This window comes from Seriola dumerili, unplaced genomic scaffold (assembly GCF_002260705.1).
Source record: "Seriola dumerili isolate Sdu_G_001 unplaced genomic scaffold, Sdu_1.0 BDQW01000068.1, whole genome shotgun sequence".
In the NCBI taxonomy this organism is placed as follows: domain Eukaryota; kingdom Metazoa; phylum Chordata; class Actinopteri; order Carangiformes; family Carangidae; genus Seriola; species Seriola dumerili.
In genome coordinates, this window is record NW_019174323.1 from 3,765,508 (window position 1) to 3,788,206 (window position 22,699).

The window sequence follows — 22,699 nt, forward strand, 5'->3', positions numbered from 1 at the left end:
CATTACACAAAGTGATGTAGACTTGTTGATTTACCTATGCTTCCCATTTAGCATTAATACTATTTATATTTGCTGATGACTATATGGTTGCTATCGGAGAAAAACCATGCTCTCCAGTTTCACTTTCACCCCAAAATGACACTTTAATGTTGCATGAAAAAAAAAAAAAAAAACAGGAAATGTTTGTTAAGTTTAATTATCAAAAAGAAACACAGATAAAAATATTCATTAACACTGTGTTAACCTATTCATCTAATGTGGAAAATTCTGCATCATTAGTGAGATCTAACTAACACTACTCCCTTGGCTGGTAAAAAAAACAACAGGGGGAAGATATAATTGATTATTTTGTGCTGTTTGTTATACAATTGACTCTCTCAGGTTTTCCTGTAGGGTCAGGAGGTGTTGGTGGGGGGCAGAATGTAATAAAACCTCATTAGTTATTTCTACGGGCACAACCATGATGTTTGGCTCAGGTGGTTCTGGACCACACTGGGCCCCTGGGTAATGTGACAATGTCTCAGGATTAGGAGGCTCTTGGCTTGCTAGAGTCTCTAACGCGGCCTGCTCCATCTCCTCTGCCAGGTCCACATTGCTCCCATAGAGCACTCCCAGCTTTCGCGCGAGCAGCCCTTCTTTTTCCGGTGGATCTTCACTTTCCTCCTTTCTCCCCATCCTCTTGGAGCGGTGCATAAAAGCGGCGTGGCGTATGCAGCGTTTCAGCAGGTGCTTGCGGTAAGCCCTCTGAATGACCACAGCAGCGCTCTGCTCTTCTTTGTGGCGTACCGTCGTGGTGATCGGCGCGAAGGAGTCTGAGGTGGGGTTGCTCAGGATAAACTTAGCTTCAATGCTCTCCCGCATTGCTGCCATCTCCACTGTGTCTCCCAAGACCATCTGTGTGACGGCCAACAAGACATCCAGGCAGTGGATCCTGTCCCCGATGACCAGGGGCAGATCCATTTCGATCAGGCGAAGCCGGTTGGGCTTCGCCACCCTCAGCGGCTCCTGCAATGTATCACAAAAATCGGAGAGCTGGCTATACTCAATGAACTGAGTTCCATCTATGTCGAACTTCTCCCAAGTCTCATTGAACATCTCAAAGTCGTCCTCACAGAGCGCATCACCGCTCTCCTCCTGCGCCACATTGAAGTTCTCCAAGATGATGGCAATGTACATGTTGACCACCACTAAGAATGAGATGATGATGTAGCTGCAGAAGAACATCATGCCCATACCCGGGTTGCCACAGTTACCCTTTACGTCCGTGCCTGGGTTCTCGAAGTCTGGATCACAGTCTGGAGGCTCCCTGTTCAGCATTGGAAGTAAAAGCCCGTCCCAGCCTGCTGATGTTGTGATCTGAAACAAGCAGATGATGCTGCCGCCAAACGTCTCAAAGTTAAATATGTCATCGATTCCAGCCTCCTTTTTAACATAGGCGAAGTTTGACATGCCAAATATGGAAAAGATGAACATAATGAGGAAGAGCAGGAGACCAATATTGAATAGGGCAGGAAGTGACATCATTAGAGCAAAGAGAAGCGTCCGAATGCCCTTTGCTCCTTTAATAAGACGGAGAATCCTGCCTATTCTGGCCAGTCTGATCACTCTGAACAGAGTCGGTGACACAAAGTACTTCTCAATCAGGTCTGAGAGCATTGTACCTGAAATTAAATGAGATAAACGATAATCAGAGAGAGTATATGAACATCTAATGTCTGTTTTCAATGTCCAAGCAATGTAATTCAAAACTGTGCCCATAATGTATTAGATTCCCACCTGCTATTGACAAGATGACCACAACAAAATCAAAAATGTTCCATCCATTGGTGAAGAAGTATTGTCGCAGGGCAACAAGCTTCAACACACACTCTCCGGTGAAGACGACAATAAAAGCCACGTTTACTTTAAAGAGGAAATCCTCCTTCTCCGCGCTCTGATTGTCTGTCTCCACCATCATGGTCACCATATTGAGGCAGATGAGCACCATGATGAAGATGTCAAAGAACTGCTGACTGATGAAGTCAAACACCATGCCCTGGATTGGGTTCTGCAGGTCAAAGGAAGAGAGAGGGGGTTGGGGAATACAAACCCAAAAGGGTCATTTGGCCTGTTCACACCAGCAGCGTGCAGAAAAGGTTGGCGCAGGGGTCACTGATGACATCGCCATGCATGCCATGCATGCCGAGCTGATGTGTAATTACTTTGGTTTAACTCGTTCATACTTTTCAACATCAAACAATGTAGATAGTAATTAGTATTAAATCTTTCCCAAACAATATAACACATATTGCTAATATTACTGTCAGTAACTGAAATGATAATGCAGCTGTAAATTAATAACATACTGTCGGACGTGGAATTGGCTTCTGCGGCTTTTTGGAACCCAGTTTCTTCATGGCTTCGTAGTATTTCTTTTGTTCCTCAGTCATAAATATGTCCTTATCTCCAAAGTGCAGACACAACATAATACGAAGATTATTATAGGTATTTAAATCAAGTTACAACATTTCACTTGCGTATTGGTGCAGACTCCTTCTTAATAAAAAGTGTGATACTTATCTTTTTCTTTTGTTGGTTGAAATTGTCGATAATGACACCAATGAAGAGGTTGAGTGTGAAGAAAGAGCCAAAGATGATGAAGATGACAAAGTATATGTACATGTAGAGGTTGATCTCATACGAAGGCTGCTCCTCTACCTAAAAGGAACAAAACATTCAAATCAACAGAAAAAAGTTTAAGAGAAAGTAAATCCTTTCTCTGTTATTAAATTTTTAAGTGTATTGAGAAAGATGATTGTGAGACAGGGTGGAGAAGACACAGGATAAAAGGTTAAACTGGAATTTGATACTAGTCAGCAGGGACACTTGTTGATCCAGAGACAGGGGACTCACTTTACCATCACCATCTGCCACATATATATTACATATATATTCAATTAACTTAAAGTGCAGGATGGTGTTAGTAGGGGGAAGGAAAATATGATGCATGAGCCGACGGCAAAGCAGCTGGATTATTTACTGATATTATTTCCATACGGACTGTGCTTGGTTTGCTAAAATGGTGGTTTAGTTTAGCAAAGAAGTTACAGTTGGGATTTCTTTTCTGTTTCGGTGAGGCTAGCACTTGAACCGATCAGACTATCTCATTGTCAATCAACATATCAATAAACCTGGTCAGTATAAGCAAAATGAGCTATCAGTCTTGCTTTTCAACTTCTCTTCATGTGTTATGCATGTTGTTATGTGAGCATCAAAGTTTGCAAATAATTTACATTCCTTGACCTCTGTGAAGTCTGAAAGGTTAGTGACATGGTTTGATTAGAGAAGAACCAAAGTAAATTTTACTCTGAGTAAATCTTTGCTACTATTTTATTAATTGGGTATTGGTCAGTTTTACTAAAAACCTTAAAGATTTCAACGATAAGTAAATACTGCTAAATTCAATTTTTAAAGGCAAATCTAAATTTGACATGTACATATAATTCATCATAAATCTTAAATGCAACTGTTAAATCTTCATTTTCAAATATTATATAAAGTTATTCTGAAAAATAAAATATACAACACATCCATATGTGAAGCTAATGAGAGAGTAATATTTGTCTCAGATGCTTTCCTAAATATTAATTCATATTGTACAACATTGGAAAAACAAAGTGTACACGTATAAAGAATTACAGAATAAGGTTGTGTAGTGCGACCAAACTGTATATATTATGTTTCAGTACTGAATTGACTGTAAATAATTACCTCTCTTGAGTCAACAGCAGCATACATGATATCCATCCAACCTTTAAAAGTAGCCTGTAAATACAGAGAATATTGTCTCAAAATGTGTTTCACTGTATAAAGCAACTTAAGCCTCTTTCCCCATCAGCGTCCCTCACCACTTGAAGTAGGGACAGGTATCCTTTCCCAACATTGTCATAGTTGACCTTGACGTTGACCCAGCGTGCCTCCTGTGTGGCTTCTTTGATGGCCATGCAGTCGCTCCTGTTGTTGACCTCTGTCATGGGGAAGAGCTCCTCTGTGGTGGTGTTGATGCAGCGGTAGAACTTGCCGGCGAACAGGTTAACTCCCATGATGCTGAAGATAAGCCAGAAGATCAAACACACCAGAAGCACGTTGAAGATGGAGGGAATCGCCCCGACAAGAGCGTTCACCACCACCTGCCCAACAGAGAGAACTTTGTTAGAATTATATGGAGTTATTTACTTATGTATTTTGTTTGTAAGCCTGAACAAACTTGGTATGCGTCAATGCGATGCTCAGTCATTGCTGATACTCTTACCTCAGTCAGCTCTGTTAAAGCAGCCATGGTGTGAGCATGCATACAACAAACATAATGGGGAAAAGCTGGTCATATTAGTACAAGAATGCATTAAACATTCGGAAATCAATGTTAGCCATGCACATTGCTCAAATGTTGGACCAAAAAACTTACCCTCATCCCTTCAAATCTCGACAATGCTCGGAGAGGCCTTAGTGCCCTGAGGGTTCTGAGGGATTTGATTGGTCCAAGGTCAGAGTAGCCCATCCAGTTGGCAACTAAACTAATCAGGGAGACCTGGGGCAGAATCAAAACATTTCCTATTCAAGTGTTACCACAGACTTTATCTGACGTAAAAAATGATTGTATGCATGTTCTGTTGAAAGTTGGACATAGAGGCCAGCACTGAAACCAGACATCAAAACTTACATCTACGATGAAAAAGTCTAACCAACACCAGGCGTTGGTGAAGTAAGTCTTGAAGCCATAAGCCACCCATTTAAGGAGCATCTCGATGACAAAGATGTAGGTGAAAACTTTGTCAGCATACTCCAGAATAATTTTGATGGTTCGGCGTCTTTCTATGTTTATGTCTTCAAAGGCCTGCCAAAAGACGACATTCGATACCTAGATACATGTCCAAACGGTATTAGAGTGTCTTAATGCTATCATAAAAACAGTCAACATTTCTAAATTTGTTGCGCTGGTGACAGCACTTACCAGAGCTCCACTGCTGAGCAAGATCATAAAGATTATGAAGGTTTCAAACCAGTCATGCTCCACAATGGTGAAGCAAGTCCTACGGAGGTTCCACCATTTCTTGCCTCTGCCTTGGGTGATGTCCACAGTCAGACATGGCCAGCGCTTCACACAGTCTGAGGAGAGAGGAAGGGTTTAGCATTACTGCAAAAGATTTCAACAGCATGAACACTGGTAATAAAAAATATTAATTGATTCTGTTTTACAGGTTGTCCATACTGTCAGTGAAGCAGCTCTCCGGCTCCACTGGCTCTGGCTCTTCTTCTTCCACTTCTTCTGGTTCAGGCTCAGGTGGTTGATAGTCCACTGTGCTGCATATTGAAGAATCCCCATCAGTCAAAGCACCCATGAGCTGTTCGAGAATCACAAACGCAAATCAGTTACCATGTAAAATATAGGTATATTTATATATATATATATACACATATATTTAAAAAATGTCTATACAATGAATTTTTATTTGGTATAAGATGTTGCGACCATGTATGTTAATGATATTAATTTGATTTATATATGTAAGTTTATTAAAACAGCATTTACATAAAAAGTCTATATGTTTACATATGTTTTTTCTCAATAATTTCTTATTAATTTTAAAAATGTATCTTCACATTCTGCGAAAGTTGTCTCAAACTTTTGGACCCTACTGTATATAATATCAGCATATAGTGACAGGCTTTGGGAGGGACATATATTTATGTAACATATGTCAACAACAAAAGCATACATACATAAACATACATTTTTGTATGGGCTATAAATATATGTAAAAACATGAAATAGTTCCAGCTTCTAATAGGTTCCATATATTTTTTTACATATGTTTTTATTTTATTTGTACATATATGTCATATATAGAAATTCAATATATGTACATACATTACATTTGTGTATGGGCTAGTAGTACAAGACAAAATTCAATTTCAAATGTAAACAAGGGTTGCTTTTGTTCATACATTTGCAGATTTGGAGGCAGTTACTCACTTTGGCATTTCTTGGCATAATACTTCCATGTTCTGAGTTTTCCTGGAATAAAGCAAAAGAGAATCAACTTCATTAAACATTCATAACCAATAAGACAATCATATTACAACAGATTGGACGCTACAGTGAGTTGCTAAGTGATGAAACGGGCCTTGATAAAGGAAAGGTCTAAGCTTTCTAACCGAATAGATGCAACAAAGCTTAACAGAGCATGAGTGAAATGTCCATCAAGCACAGACTGTCAACACCTGTGTAGATGTGGGCCTGCATGCCTACAGTGCTTTGATAGCAAAATACCAAAACTGATTTTTACCATCAAACCTCCCACTTTAGATTTGGCTCTGTATAGATCTATCGCATTCACAACACATTTTATCTTCTAAAACTAGCATACTGTGTCCTTACTACACAATAAATAAATCAAAGCATTGCATTGAATCATCCCTTGCTTCATACTCCGCAAGGTGTGTAGGAGGAACATCATTTGTGTATGATGGTTCACGCTCAATCTGGTTTTTAGTTTGTCTGATGATAGATAGCATTCTGCTTGTGCCAGTGTCATGAAAGAAGGTGAAATACTGCTCTGTAATTTCATCCTGATTGGTTAAGCATACTGTATGTGTTAAAATGTCAGTGTGCTAATATGATGAGATGATTGACAGAGCATCAAGGCGAGAAAGCCAATTAGAGAAGTCAGTCTGTCTTCAGAAAACCCAATTTATATTTTTTAAATGTCATTTTGAAATAGATAGATAGATAGATAGATAGATAGATAGATAGATAGATAGATAGATAGATAGATAGATAGATAGATAGATAGATAGATAGATAGATAGATTGATAGATAGATGTTTTCTTACTGTGTTATGTTGGTCATTTTGTTCATCTGAAATCTCAGATGAAAAGTCATTATCATAATCAGCATCATCTTCATCTTCTTCATCATCATCATCATCATCATCATCCTCGCCCAGGTTTTCAAAGTCTGACTCTCCCTGGGCAATTGGCACATTGAGACTGAGCTCTCCATCCACAGTAAATCCAGCAGGCCGGCCTTCAACTACACAGTTAGCTATTCCATCTGCCGCTTTGAAATTCTGACTGGTTTCCAAGTGGTTCATTTCAATTCCCTCCATTTTAGGGTCCGCTTCGTCCACTGGACCCTCCTCAGGCTCCTTGGGCTTTCTGTGAAGAATCTGCAGGAGCGTTCGAACGACGAAAGCCTTGAACCAGTCAATGCCCCGCGTGATCCGGCCAATGGCGATCTGCAGGTTGTTCATCTCTCCGTCATCGTCTCCCGCTGAGAGGTTGTCTCCACTGAACGAGCTGAGCAGCAAGGCCAGGAAGAGGTTCAACACCTGAGGAAGGAAACATGGAGGACTCATGAAGGTAATGAAAAATACACAGTAAAATTGTATGAAGTATACAATTAACACAATTTCAACACCTTGTACCTTGATGTGAAAAACAAAAACTGTATATCATAAAAGATGTACACAATATACAGATACATTATGTTATCAATGTTTATATTTTTGATCAGTAGATAAGAATTATAATTACATAATAATGAAAATTATCATGAATTTTTTTTTCCGCAATTGAGAGTGAGTGAATACTTTATAGTCCCATATGAATCCCCAAGCTTATAGTGACTGATCGCAGGGTCAAAGTGTGCCGACATTGCCTGAACTAAACACAGTCTGGACTATCTCAAATACACATCACATATCAAATTGGGGCTGTGATGATGCATCAGTAAATATTATGTCGTCTGCCTCCTGTTGCAGACGTGGCTATCTTTAGTTTCTTAAACCTGTTAGTCAATTTCTCGGTTCCTGTTTCCCAGGTTTAGCGGGAGATCATGGTTACAAGGGCCAGTGGCAGGCTGATCTCTCTCATGCCAGTGTAGGAGCTGTGAATCAGTAAAAGAGGGCTGAGGAGACAGGATGAGCTGCACGCACCACAAGCCTGATATATAGTCTATTATAGTGTTTTCAGTATTAGTGTTGCACAAGGTATTGCTCCCACATTCACAGAAATATCACTTAGGTAATTTGACGTTTTGAGAAACATGGCTGTTCATTTTCTTGCCGAGAGTTAGACGAGAGGAGCCAGTAAAACTCTGAAACTACAGCCAGCAGCCAGTTACATTAGTTTAGCTTATAAAAGACTGTAAACAGGGGAACTGTCCAAAGGTAAAAAAAAAAAAACTCTAATTAAACTGTAATATCCTCTTAAACAAGAAACAAAAACAAAAAGTAAAGTGTAGGGCCCCTTGGTGGCTCACTATGTAGAGCGCATACCACATGGGCTTAGTCCTAACCATAGCAGGTCGGACTTGGGTTCAAACTCTGGGTAAAAAAGCAATTTAGCATATTTTCGAAAATGTTGAATTCTAGCTTTCACAAAGAATTCCTCATGTTCTTTAAAATGATCGTCTTAACTCTTAAAATTGTACAAAATAATGACTGCAAAAAGGCAAAAACGAGGATGCTGAAAGTCAATAAAGAATCCAATGAGATCTTCTTGAGAATTCAGGAGCATTGTTGATCATGAATGGGCTTAAGAGAAAAGATAATCAGAACAAAATGATCAGCATGTCCCTAAACATGCAAGTTAAATCTACTCTGCTCCATATGTTGTAGTGCTGATGGCCCAGTATTATTACCTCTTCATCAATTATGGTTCAATCCCCTATCAAATGACTTTTCCTTAACACCCAGTCCCGCTGCCACCTGAGCTCTGCTCTCTCAGCTGTCTGTGTTTGTTCCCTCAGTGGCAGCATGCTTACTTGAGCCGGATCTTAGCACATACCCAAGGTCAAAACCACTGTTTGGTGGCACAAGTCATTTGATTTAAATAGAACCCCCCCCACCCACCCACCCATGAAGTGTTTAAGTGTACTATTTGCCTTCATGTCAGTGCAGAGGGTGAGAGCATTCATGCATCAGATGAATGTACAGTGGTGTATGGGTGGAGGGTTTGAGAAGGTGGCACAGAGTGTGAGACACAAAAAAGGCATGATAATATTGGCACAGTGCGGTCAGTGCAGCACTTTTGTCAGCACTTGACGATGAGCCATTTCCTTTTCGATTCTATGAATAACCTTACAGGAAATGATTTTGGCACTAGTCATTAAATACGATGCCGAAACGATGTCTGAGAGTGATCATCTGTATGGCCTTGTTCTGTGAAGCCAAGATAAAATGTCAGGGTCACAATATTGTCATGCTCTAGACATTCAGGATTCTTCACTAAACAAATTCACACAAATTCACCCAGACGCTGTCTAAAGGTTAGTACAGCTCAATCTAACAGTTACATCTGTGAACATCTTTTCACTGATTCTAATAAACTCTGATGCCCCAAAACCACAAAAACATGCCAAACATGTTGTACTCCGCCTTGTGTGTTAAGGTTATCACTCGTACTGTAATACTAATTTGCTGCAATGCCCCCTGATGGAAACATTTTCTCCCCCCAGCTGTGTCTGTCTGTCCTCGCCATCCCTCAGCTGAGAGGTCAACAATAGATTGCTGAGACATGCAGACCACAAAATCTCCCGGCATTATAATAAGATAACTGTTAGATTTAGAAAGATTTTACAAAACGGTTTGTCAGCTTTACAGCTTCACAGCAGTGCCAGTTGCTCAGTTTGGATTTTGCTTGTGCAGTCGAGCAGCAGCATCTGTGAGCTCAGGAATGAGCATGTAGATATGAATAATTTCTTTCATTTTTACTTTAATTGTAAAATAAAACAGAAACGATGAGAAACAGAGAAATAACAAGTGGACAATTTGATATAATTTTTGCACAACTTGTACTGTATGTCCACAAAGATCCAAGTACAGATTCAAAGCAGAAACACTGTATTGGCCCACACTGAGTGACACTAGAGTCGCACATGGACACAGATACACACACACACACACACACACACACACACACACACACACACACACACACACACACACACACACAGATTATATTACAAGTTAATGTACAAATTTTGGCCTCACTTTAACACTTACAGGCAGGACCAAAATTCACACTTGAAACTAAAGTGTGTGTGCAACTTCTACAACACTCAGCGTAGGACTTTGAATTTTGAGTTTAACACAGTTTTCTGCTTTGAATCAGTAATCTGAAGTACACAAAAGCACTTTTTTTTTTCTCCTGCAGCAACACACCCTCAACAACACCGAGTTGCCTATCTGGCAGTATATCAACGGTTGCACTTACCACAAGATTTCCAATGACCATGACCATCATGAACACAACCAGACACATCCCAGCTCCGGCCACCTCCATGCAGTCCCACATGGTCTCGATCCACTCTCCGCACAGGATGCGGAACACAATGAGGAACGAGTGGAAGAAGTCATTCATGTGCCAGCGCGGCAGCTCGCACTCTGAGGATATCTTGCACACGCAGTCCTTGTAGCTCTTGCCAAAAAGCTGCATGCCCACCACGGCGAAGATGAAGACGATGATGGCCAGCACCAAAGTCAGGTTTCCTAAAGCTCCTACTGAGTTACCAATGATTTTGATCAGCATGTTGAGTGTGGGCCAGGATTTGGCTAGCTTGAAGACACGAAGCTATCTCCAACACAGGACACATACACAAACAAAGACAGTGAATGACGTAGGTATTGTCATCAGTGTGGTAAATGGACACAAATAAATTAATCATAATGTTTCTCACCAGACGGAAAGACCTGAGCACAGAGAGTCCCTGGACATTTGCCAGACCCAACTCCACTAGACTGAGAGTGACAATGATGCTGTCGAAAATGTTCCAGCCAACTTGAAAGTAATAGTAGGGGTCCATGGCGATGAGCTTGAAGAACATTTCCGCTGTGAAGATCCCGGTGAAAACCTGAAGAGGTAAAGATTTTCTTTTACAAGAACTGACAAAAATCAAGTCTTTAGATGTTGGACCGGTTCTGCAATGAAATTTCAAATCAAATGCAGCCCATATTCACCAGATTCCCCACTGAGAGCATGTTGTCAAATTCCGGGGTCATGGGATAGTGCTCCATGGCCATGAAGAGGGTGTTGAGCACGATGCAAATGGTGATGGCCAAGTCGACAAAGGGGTCCATCACCACAAAGAGCACCCACTCTTTAAAGGTCACCCAGGGCGTGCAGCAGTTCCACTTCAGGAACATATCGGCAAACTTGTACCAGCCAGGTGGGCACGGCCTCTGAGAATCCTCCAACTCTAGACGAAGGCAGAAGGGCAGAGGAAAAACAATTAGGTAGCCTGCCGTCAGTTTTATCGAAGTATATGTGTTATCTTTAAGTGATAATAAGGATACAGCTAGCAGAATCCTGCTGGGCCACGTCATAGCTGAGCTGAAATAGCCCAAGCTTAACACCGTGAGGGTGCGACACTGAAAGCTGACGGGGATTTCTCCTGCACACAATGTGATTAGCCTGACCATGGCAACTAGACAATGCTACTGTATTAGCCTTGGAGAAATGAGTGTATAATGTTTACAACTGCTTGATAATCTAAGCAATTAGAACTCACATTAGAGCATTGCTTCTATGAACCAGCAACTAAGCCTTGTGTATTTCTTCATTCACTGATGGCACTTGACACTCACTACTAGATACTTGCGCCCTGCTGCTTAGCATAAAACAGAACCCTGAAATAGGCCTTATAGTGTTGTATCATCTACTTGTTTTAGTATAATCAAAGCTTGAGAATATTCATAGTTAAATTCCATATCTAGGGATTCTGTATGACATTAGACGATGCATCATCAGTGTGAAGTTTCTATCATCATTGGCACTGTACCTTCCATAGCAGCTGCAGAGAGCACAGTCATAGCACTAGCAGATCTCTGTGTCAGGCCTGATTCTTCCACATGAAGCATGCTGTGCGCAGAGCCCAGTGACTTCTCTCTGAGTTCGTCATCTGCAGCAGACTGTAAAATATAAAGTTGATAAACTTTTAGCGCGAATAAAGATTTATCAGTCGCAAGCTCATAAAGAAACCTCACTAAGCGGACTCACCTCATCCATGGTGGGTGCTCTGATGAGCAGATGGGGAATGATTCTCCCGTTACAATCCTTGATGAATTTGTCCTGTTCAAGACTCTGTTCATCATCAGCCAACTCAGATGATGTGTGATGACTGAGCGTCTTTTTACTGATTAGAGTGGCTCGGCTCCCAAGTTGAGCCTGTTTGGTACAAGGTTCAGCCTTACAGCACACAGTATAATTTATTTGGTTCATACCAACCACACACACACTTGTTTTAACTTGTTATATTGGCTCTAAAAGCCTGCACTTGAAGACATTGTGACCATGTATGTCAAAGTAAATGTAACTGTATGATTCCAATACCTAAACTCAGGCATATGGTCGACACCAAATACTGATCAATTGAATGACTAATTGAATTAATTGAGAATCTGTATTTACTGTGGATCGTCATGACCTGGCTGATACCCGATCTGCTCAGTAAGGTCAGTATAGATAATGATCCAGTCTATGGGATGGTTGCTTCCTTACCTGTTCTTGATTCTTGAGTTGCTCCAGTAGCCGCTGGAACTCCTCCTCTTTCTCTATGGCCTCTCGCTGACTTGCCTGATTCTGCTCTTCATACGCCATGGCTACCACGGCCAGGATGAGGTTGATGAGGTAGAAGGAGCCCAGAAAGATGATCACCACAAAGAACAGCATGTATGTCTTACCAGCCGCCCGCAGGATCTGTGTTTGAAGCAAAAAAGAAGCTACGAGAACTAAGGACAAGTTTCTTTTCACAACTTTAACTGAAATGAAAAGGTTGCAAGTTAGAGTTCGTAATTCTGTTTTTTTTAACAAATGAAAGAAGGGCCAACCAGCTGGAAAAGGTTCTCCCAGTAGTCCTGGGTCATGAGTCTGAAGAGGGCCAGGAAGGACCAGCCAAAAGAGTCAAAGCTGGTGTAGCCATAGTTGGGGTTCCTCCCAGCCTTCATGCATGTGTATCCTTCGGGGCACTTTCTATCAACAGGGAAGAAGAGTCAGTGTGCTACGATTGCTCCCCCAAATCACTTTCAACGCACAATGTCAATAAGATACATTTTTACACTGACACTTTTGAAATTGTTATGGAACAAAGATGTAAACAGCTCTGGAAGATAACCAGTTCAGATCTACTGGACTAAATTAGCAAGGTGGGCTCATAATAATACATACCCAGCATCAGAGCTGTTCCCACAAAGAAGAGCATCTAGGCTGCCTTCCAAATAATAGTGATTATCTATAACAAAACAAGAAAAGAAACAGTGACATCTACTCCAGTGTGGACAAAATCTCAAAGCTTTACTAAGAGGCATTATACATGGTAAACATACCTGGGTTTTCTATGTATTCCATAAAATTGAAGGTACCGTTGGAATACGTTGTATAATTTCCGCCCATGGTGTTGTTGAAGGACATGGTGTCATTGAATGCTGATGTGGTGTTAAAAAATTCAGTTTCATTTAATTCAATAGGCCACCGCACACATTTGTGACGCAAATTTCCCATGAAAAGCTGAAGGCCGACAAGGGCAAAAACTGCGAGAGCAAAGACGGTCAGAATCATGACGTCCACCATCTTCTTTACTGACTGGATCAAAGCGCCCACGATGGTTTTCAAACCTGACCAAACGCAAGTAATATGGGTCAGTGGCATATCATTGAACGTCATACAGCTCTGCAACAACAAATGATAATCAATATTGCAACTTATTCATGTAACACTGAGTACAGTTACCCTATTTATCTATAATCACAAAATGTAATGTCATAGACTCATCAGATGAAAACATCAAATTTTCATATACTTTCTCCTTTAAATTACACACTCATATTCATTCACACACTCATAATATACTCAGTCAAACACACACACACAAACACACACTCAAATAGATGTATATTAAATATTAAAAATACCAGGAATCACAGTAATTGTTTTGAGGGCTCGAAGTACACGAAATGTCCTGAGGGCCGACACGTTGCCAAGGTCAACAAACTCAGTGATGTATCTGTGGAAGGACATAAAGCCAACAGCCAGATTAGACCCAAATGTTATCTATTTATTTTCCTATTTGAATTGGCTGCAAGCATTCATGAGAACTGTTAATATAAAATGCACAAATGGTTACACTAATTTGCACAATATCACAGAGTATAAACAGCTTTCATATCATTTTTTCACTTCTGTTTACTTTTACTAAAAATGTTGATTTAATGTCATAATAAGAAAATCTGAAACAATTTTCCTGAATTATAACATGACTTCATGGTTGGATAAATGTGCGCTCAGATACTTACGCCATGCTGATCACCATGAAATCCAGCCAATTCCATGGATCTCGAAGGAATGTAAAAGGTCCAACACAGAAACCTCTGGACAACACTTTGACGGTTGCCTCAAAGGTATAAATACCAGTAAAAACATACCTAGACAGAAATGATGCACCGTGAAAAGGAGAATTAAATAATTACAACACAGGAATTATTGAAAACCAAAAGAAAATGATGAAGTACTCACTCGACGGTTTTACTCCATGCTGGTGGGTTGCTCATCGTCATGAATACACAATTCGAGAGAATCGTAATCATGATGAACATGCTAAATAATTTAACTCAGGATTAAGGAAACAGACATGGACAATATATGTACAGTATAAGCAAACGTCCCAGCCCTTTAAACTTTAATATACTAAATAATTCAAAAGCTCAGGAGACAATAGTTGAAAGGATATGAATGTATGAGAATTTTGATGGCTCCTCTCCTAACCAAACTAAAGGGGCTCAGAATGTAGCAAGCTGGTTCAGCATTGAACCTGTAGATCGTGTTTCCTTTGCTGATCACAATGAATGTCTGAAAAACACAAGGATTATCTGTATAAATGCAAGTGAGTCCAAAAATAACATTTCAATAAATACTTAAGTGATGACAATCTTGAAATAATAAACTAACCGTAACATATGCATACCATAAATGACACAGTATATGTTTCGTAAGGGATAGTGCATGCGGTTGTAATAACAGAAATTTATGTCGAGTAATACATCCTGTCGTAATGTAAGGTTATGTAAGGACAGAGTCAAGCTCATTAAATACTAAGTGTGCACGGTGGTTGTGTGTTTCAGCAGAGATTTTTATCGCCCAGATGATCTGAGACTGACTTTCTGTGCTTCGTAGAAGGGGTCCAGGTCCTCCAGAGGCGTGTTGAGCAGCTCTGGTGGAGGGTCTCCGTAGATCATAGGCAGGTTCTTGCCCGCCTCCAGGTCAGCATTCGGGGCTGCTGGCTCTTGCTCCTCTTGGCCTACTTCTACTTCTGCGGCCTTTTCTCTTTCCTCCTTGAGCCTCTCGATCTCCGCCAGTGACTTCTGGGTGAAGGGGCGGACTGCATAGATGCTTGGGGGAGGGTGCAGGGTCGCCATCTTCGCATTGCGAAGGGATACCGCCTCACCAGGGTTTCCCTAGAAGAAGCTGGAGGGAGGACAAATCAGTGAATACAGGAAAAATTCTGCATTACCAACCAGAGCTTTAAGCTGGCTGTAGCATGCAGACAGAACATCGAGCCATGACCCCAAACCTTTACCATTTTCAGGTCGACATTAACATTTTGATTTGATTTTAAAAGTTTGAAAACACATCAACCATTTATGACTCCTCCAAATGTGGTCCTCACGAAAGAAGGTTTCTACTACAGGATCAAATATGGAATGTAATGTGTTAGAGCTCCAACAATTAATTGATTAGTCGAACAACAGAAAATAAAAATAATCAATTAATCACAATTTTTTCTGTCAAAAATCATTGGCTTCAGCTTCTTGAGAATGAGTTTTTGCTTCTTTTCTTTGTCTTATGTGATGTAAACTGAACTGAACTGATCTTCAAGGTTCAGATTGTGAGTCAGACAAAATAACACATCTGAAGTCATCAACCTTAGCTTTAGAAAACTATAACAATCATTTTCCTTTATTTTCTTAGATTTCTTAGACCAAACAATTGATAAAATAATCAACAGTTTAATAGATAAAGAAATTAATCTTTATCACATTTATCAGTGAATTTCTTTTCCTTTTTCCTCCTTTTTTTATTAAAAACTTTGTAATATAATGTTGTAATGTTTTATAAATAAAATAAATTTAAAAAATAAAATCAGTGAATATATCATTATATATTATATATATTTATTTCTTTTATTTCTCAAATACCAATGACACCAGAGCCAAAACTTATCAATGATTTGGTTTTAGCAACAACCAAAAACCCCTGTATTAAGTTTACAGTGATAAAAAAGGGAGAAATTTGGGTATTTTACATTATAAATGACTTTAAGTGAGAATTTAAAAAGTCACCACCTGATGATCAATTAATTGAATAAATTGCTGCAGTGCTCCTTAAGCAAAAGAAAGAGAAGACCAAGTTCTGCCACACAAATGTTTTGTACTTTTTTATAACCTCAGATAATTATTTAAATAACACAATCTGAAAACTTCAGAGGGGAACTGCTTAAAGCTCATCGACATTTGAAACCCGTGGTGAGGGACCACATGTAGACACAGCTTTGGTTTGAAGGGTCACAAGCCACGTCTCCATAGGTGCCCTAAGTGCTGGTAATGTTCATAGGTCTCAGTTGCTTTGATCTATGTCCAAACCCATCACCGCCACTTGTTTCTGCCCTCCGCCCTGTGCCCTACATCTCTGACCTGACACGCCACGCCGCACCACGAGCACCTAAAAGTGTCAAGACGGTAACAAAATGACAAGACGCACTCAGTACGAGAGCTTGGACTTTCCCACCCTTCTAAAGAGACCATGACATTACTTGTGTACATCAGATTACTTATTAGCTTAGCAGACGCGCCACGCTGGGTCCAAGTGGCATTTGCTTACGTCCTTTGATGTGTTTAGCAACCAGTTGAAATCACCTGGTTAAGGTTAGGCTGCTGCTATTCATGGACAAAAATAACGTAGTGTTTGTCTGGCCTTTGTGTAGAATGTACTGAAATACGCTTTGGAATAGTTAAAACAAGAGTTATCACTGCTTCTCCATGTGTGTTAGAAGTTCACTTTTGTCCTGGAACTATATTTTATCAAACAAGATCTGCGTATATGTGCAAATCTTGACTTAAATAGGTTCAGAGGGAACATGTATAGAGAGCAACAATATTAATATGCATTTTGCAAATGCAAATTTTAAGTTTGGCTTTGATATGTTTTGGAAGACAAAAACACAAATGGCTTTAACCAAACATGACAACTGATTCAAGGGACGTTTGGATACCCAAAAACCACACCACGAAACCCCTCAGAAACACAGATCAATCAATAGTAAGTAAGCAACCAAATTTTAGATGTCGCCTTGTGACATCCACTTGCAACTTAGCTAAATGTTAGTGTCCACACTTTCTGAGACTACGCAAAGAACACAGACGCAGCATCAATCGCCAAAACACACACACAAGCTGGTAACAGACTGAAGAGCTGCTGAGTTCACACATGTGAGGCAGACTGAGCCATCAGCTCGACTGGATGGACGGTGACAGTGACAATGATAGCCACTGATCACACACATTAATGCGGGGGTAATGCCCACTCAAACCGCCTCGCTTGAGCAGAAAATTATGCATTCACACACACACACGAGGGGACGCACACGCTCGCACAGATACGGTGGCTGCCCAGCTGCTACAGGCAATCAAGGCGGAGCGTCGTGTTACAGAAGCCCGATGACTCTGCTCATTCCTTCCTGGCTGAGCCTTTGCTCTGCGCCTCACATCCCTCCGATAAACAGGACAGCATGCCAACTTATCTTACCGAGCTGACTCCTCTCCCTACCACCTTGTATTTTACATGGGGCCCCAAACACACTAAGCTTCCGCCTCTGCACCCCCCCCCCCTCCCTCCCGTCCCTCCCTCCCTCAGCCCCGCTACATGACACCTCAAGCTCTAAATCCCTCTTTCATACAACGCAGACTTCAATCATGCCATCTCAACCCTATCACTCATCAAAGCTGCCATCCCTCATCACTCAAACACACACCAGACACCGTCTCTGCTCTCCTCAAATAAAAGTACAATATTGCTCCTTTAGCCAACGTAGATTTATTTCCAGAGTTTCTCAGTTCCATCCAGTCACAAGACGACCTGTGCAGTGCTACACCTACCGCCTGCTCCCCTTCACACTCCCCTCCGAGCCCTGGTTTCAACCCTCATCATCCCATTTCAAAACCCCCACTCTGGGAGCCGTGGGCCCCGCTGCCCTCAACCGTGAGCCAACCTTAAAATACACATCCTGAGAATGGTTGTGTTTCTCTGTGGCTTATGGGGAACATTTCCTGATTGCATTACATCACACCGTTACTGCTGAAGCCATCAAATGTCCTTTTTTAAAAGAAGCTAGGTCCCTAAATCGAAAGCCTGCCAATCTTAAAAAAAGTCCTCTCGCAGAGTTTGTTGCCTTGTCTCCCACGTCACTTAGGTAAATAATACGCTTTGGCAGCATGTTAAGTTTTGTAGCTACATTTATCAGTGTCTCTGCATGAAAGAGCCAAGAGTGCACAGCCAAGACTGGGATATTTAATGTCAGTCAAAATAGATTATGTATACCACGCTTAAACTCATCATAAAACATCTAAAGAAAATACGATCCTGTCTGAATTTACTGAGTTTAAAAGCAGAAGCAAATGGTTTTAAGTAGAAGTTACATGCAAGCGTTTGATTCAGTGGTGGAAGAAGCAGTCAGATCCAAAAATGTCTTGCATTCAAAATAAGAAGTGTAATAAAGTACAGAAAATATACTTTAAGTGTCAAAAATAAAAGACTTTGGCCCGTGTTGCTGATAAACTATTATATATTACATCTTTTATTTTGTTAATTCTGATGTATCAGCCTGTAAGAAGCATTTTACCATTGTAGCTGCTCGAGGTGAAGCTAGTTCATGTACTTTAGAGTTAGGCAGTGTGTGTGTGTGTGTGTGTGTGTGTGTGTGTGTGTGTGTGTGTGTGTGTGTGTGTGTGTGTGTGTGTGAACTCATTGACATCTGAAATTTGGGAAAGGGCCTCAACCAGACACTATTTTTGTAATATGATATTACAGGCCAGATGTTTGGGAACGTATGTTTTCTTATGGGAAATCTTCATTTGTGAAGTGACTATCTGTGAATTTGTGAGGTGACAGTGGAGTAAAAAGTACAATATTTCCCTCTGAAATGTTGTAAAGTGAGGTAAAAGTATAAAGCAGGGTACTCCAATAGAAGTTGTAAAGGTCCACTTGTCACGAGTTATAGTTAAGGTCTAAAAACTTTTTCACTGTATTTGTAGTTGAACCAATATGACGTTTGTAGATGCTTCAGTCTAGATGGTTCTTTCCTCTGCACTCTGAGGACAGTACTTTTAGATTCTGCTCAGACTTAAGTTTACATTTTCATCATCAACCTCTTCCTGCATTTCCACGTTTGCAACCTGGGCACCAACCCCCTGACATCAAGCTAAATGCAGCTACTGGCCTAAAAAAAACTTTATGTAATTGCAATGTGTTACTCACAGGCAGTCCGGGTCAGTTAGTAATGAGATTTTGTTAAGGGTCCAGTTTAAATTGTCTTTCAGTCCAGATCCAGATCCACCTGTTGAGTATGTGGGCTATAAAGTAACATAAAAATGGCTATACTCAAGTGTCTCAAAATAGTTCTTGAGTGAATCTACTTTCCACCCCTGGTTTGATTTTAAGAGTCTGGCTGGAGACAATCAGCTCATTACATGAACACGCTCGTTCATTCGCGCTGTGGACAGGTGGCAAACTGAGGAAGAGGGTGGGAATGTTAGATTTCAGAGGCCTTCCCCGAGAGTAATATATATATCACCTTGCATGTCAGAGAAGGCCATGTGACCTGTGACATTCTGGCTGAGGATATAGACGGGGTAATGTAGACACCTCTTCGTCACACTAGCCGGCCGCGGAATGCGAATGCCAATATTCACCTCCGGAAACCAACCGAACTAGTTTTTCGGCTTTTGTCACGAGGGCGGCGCGGGCTCAGACAGAAAGAGAGAGGTTGTGCTGTCTTCTCATAGTCAGTAGAGAAATTTAGTTCACTAGATTGCAGGGTCAAATTACCTCATGTGATCAGTGAAGCATATGAATAGCACTTAGATCTTTGTACTTCCTGTGAAAATCCAAGCATACCAGTATGAAAAATATTGATCCCCTCCGTGGTTAACTTAGAGATGAGCAGGAACTTTCCTCTATAGTCAGGGCGACTTCCATGTGGTCCTGTACTGCAGCAGTGAAGTCGCACTTGGCCGAATGGTATAAGGACCTAATATTTTAATCAATTTTAATGACTTGTTGTCTTAACTCTGGTGCCCTGAAGATGCCAGGCGGTTCAAAGACAAGTCCTGTGGCAACACGGCAAATGCCTCGGTCCCTTCATTATTACAGCCCTTACCACTCCTGGTATGTGGGTAAGTTGTAAACGACAGATCTACAGAGCAAACAAGGGCTTTTATCCACACGTCCTTTGACATTTGCCATGCTCCTGTTCCCCCTGTTTTCTCACGGGGTCAAATCGCAACACTGCGGTTTGCTGTCTCCCAGCTTGCTTCAACACCCTGTCACCCACCAGTTAACCTTGTATTTCAAACCCTATAGGGAGCCACATTAAAACAGACCCCTCCACCTGTTGCTGCTTCCTACCGTGTCATTGTATGTTGCAACCAGGCACATTTTGCACTTCAACAAACTGGACTGAAAATGATCAGCATGTCCAAGGCCTCAGTAACTACTCAGGGTCAAGCCCTTAGAGTCTTTGACTCTTATTTTGATGTCTTTATCAGATGTGTGCACTGGAGACTTGGTTGTACTATATTTCTACATGCATTATGTTGCCGCTAAGAGGACAGCTGCTGTCATCCACGGTATGCTTCTGTCGCTGCATACCGAGGAGCTGTAAAGACCAAGCGTAATCTCCCCGGTGCAGGGGGGTGGTCAGATGGCTAACAGAGATATATGCAGTAGGCCTACTGATTTATAAATCCAGACTTTAAACAATGTGTCTCTGGCTGATCAAAGCCAAGTTAATGTTTCACCACATCCATCTTGGTCTCCTGGATAACGACAGCATAATACTCACAGAGTATGAGCCTTCAGAGTACTAACAAACGGTTGCGTAGTCTTGAATCTAAACTAGTAGATGACTAATAAAGTAACGTCATCTGTTTTGGAACGAACCATGATTGTAAGATGAACTTTTTTGAGTCACCAGGAATAATGCCACTCTTTGATATATTGTAATACAACTTTCTAAACAGATTTTTCTGCTGTCTTAAACTGACCCATTTGGCCTTTGTGCTCGCTGCACAGAAATCTGAGTAGTTTACATGTGGAAGTGACATGGAGAATATTCCATCCATCTTGTGAGGGACCAGGGGGAGCTATTATCATACTCATAACACCAATCAAATCCATAAACAACAGACATCAATGAAGGAGCTGCTCATGTTCGAACCATCTATCTGAAACACAACGTAAAAAAAAAAAAACACCATTTCTGTCACATAATATTCCCATGGGGAAACGAAAAAACCGTACATCACTCTCTTGGGAAACTGAATAGATGATGTAGTAAATTTTGAGCAAAAAAGATGCACTTATCTTTAACCTTATTTCACCTTTTGAATACTCTGGAAAATACAGAGGCCCAGCCAAGCAGTCACATGGGCTCAGTTGGTGAAAGAAACTCAAAACCGACACCTTGTGCGTCCAAGAACATGTGATGCGAGACACACAAACACACTCTGGCAGAGGAAGACCACAGATACATCTTCACACATTACGCATGTTGAAAGCCACATAAATATGTATTTTATGCGACCTTCCAAACATGTGATAACACAGGCAAGCATGTCAGTGGTGAATGCAGCACAGAGGAGATTCACCTTGAATTATAACTTCAAAATACTTAAGACAAATGATGGAATATACAAATAAAACTTACTCTAAGAACTTAAAAACACCACCTGATGATCCCCATCCATGTTGAAATCTGCACTGGCTCTACTGCTTGAGCTCCACTGTAGGAGCTTGGCTTGTTACATAACGGGTGCAGGTGCACTGTTGACAGGATCTAATATGAACACTAGTCTCCACGTCCTCCCCTGCCTCCAGAGATCTACTCTGCCCGCATGGGGCCAGACTGTCTCCATGGTCCCTCACCTCTGATTGGGGCAACATGGATTAACGGCAGAGAAATGGTGGGGTATGAGCATCCACAGCATCACAGTAACTTGCCCATTTGCCATGAAGACATGGGCTAAAAATAAAACTTTGTCCCTGTGGGTGGAGGCATAGTGGGGATTGAGAAGGTTGCAAAGTGTCCACACTGGACATTAGTGCCATGTGCCTGGAGGGGGATATTCACCTGGCAGGTGAAGACATGGGCCTGTTATGATGCTCATGCGCACTTTGCCCTCTAATACTGTAGATACTGTAGTAAAACACTAGGTAGCAACTGCATGTGTGTGCACCTTCACAACACAAACACACTCTTTAAAACACACAGCTAAGAAGTCATAAATCTACCAATTCCAAATTTGACCTAAGCTCAATTACAGGTCCAGGTTTATTATTAGAACAAAGGCGCTCAAATTAACTTTGCATTTAATTTCTTTGGCAGTGCAACTG

General features: G+C 41.0%; 1 protein-coding gene across 1 annotated transcript; it reads right to left on the reverse strand.

Moving 5' to 3' along the window:
- Nucleotides 1-360: 360 nt before the first annotated feature.
- On the reverse strand, nucleotides 361-15,450 carry LOC111219777 (sodium channel protein type 4 subunit alpha A-like). The gene is made up of 25 exons (XM_022742565.1): nucleotides 15,193-15,450; nucleotides 14,847-14,884; nucleotides 14,552-14,632; nucleotides 14,332-14,460; nucleotides 13,951-14,042; nucleotides 13,366-13,653; nucleotides 13,208-13,271; nucleotides 12,871-13,012; nucleotides 12,542-12,739; nucleotides 12,041-12,208; nucleotides 11,823-11,952; nucleotides 11,002-11,240; nucleotides 10,722-10,895; nucleotides 10,259-10,615; nucleotides 6,874-7,371; nucleotides 5,249-5,381; nucleotides 4,991-5,145; nucleotides 4,700-4,873; nucleotides 4,445-4,567; nucleotides 3,888-4,169; nucleotides 3,751-3,804; nucleotides 2,556-2,697; nucleotides 2,346-2,443; nucleotides 1,777-2,047; nucleotides 361-1,661 (listed from the first exon to the last, which is right to left on the reverse strand). The coding sequence occupies exons 1-25, from the start codon at nucleotides 15,448-15,450 to the stop codon at nucleotides 361-363; spliced, it is 5,589 nt and encodes a 1,862-aa protein (XP_022598286.1).
- Nucleotides 15,451-22,699: the final 7,249 nt, after the last annotated feature.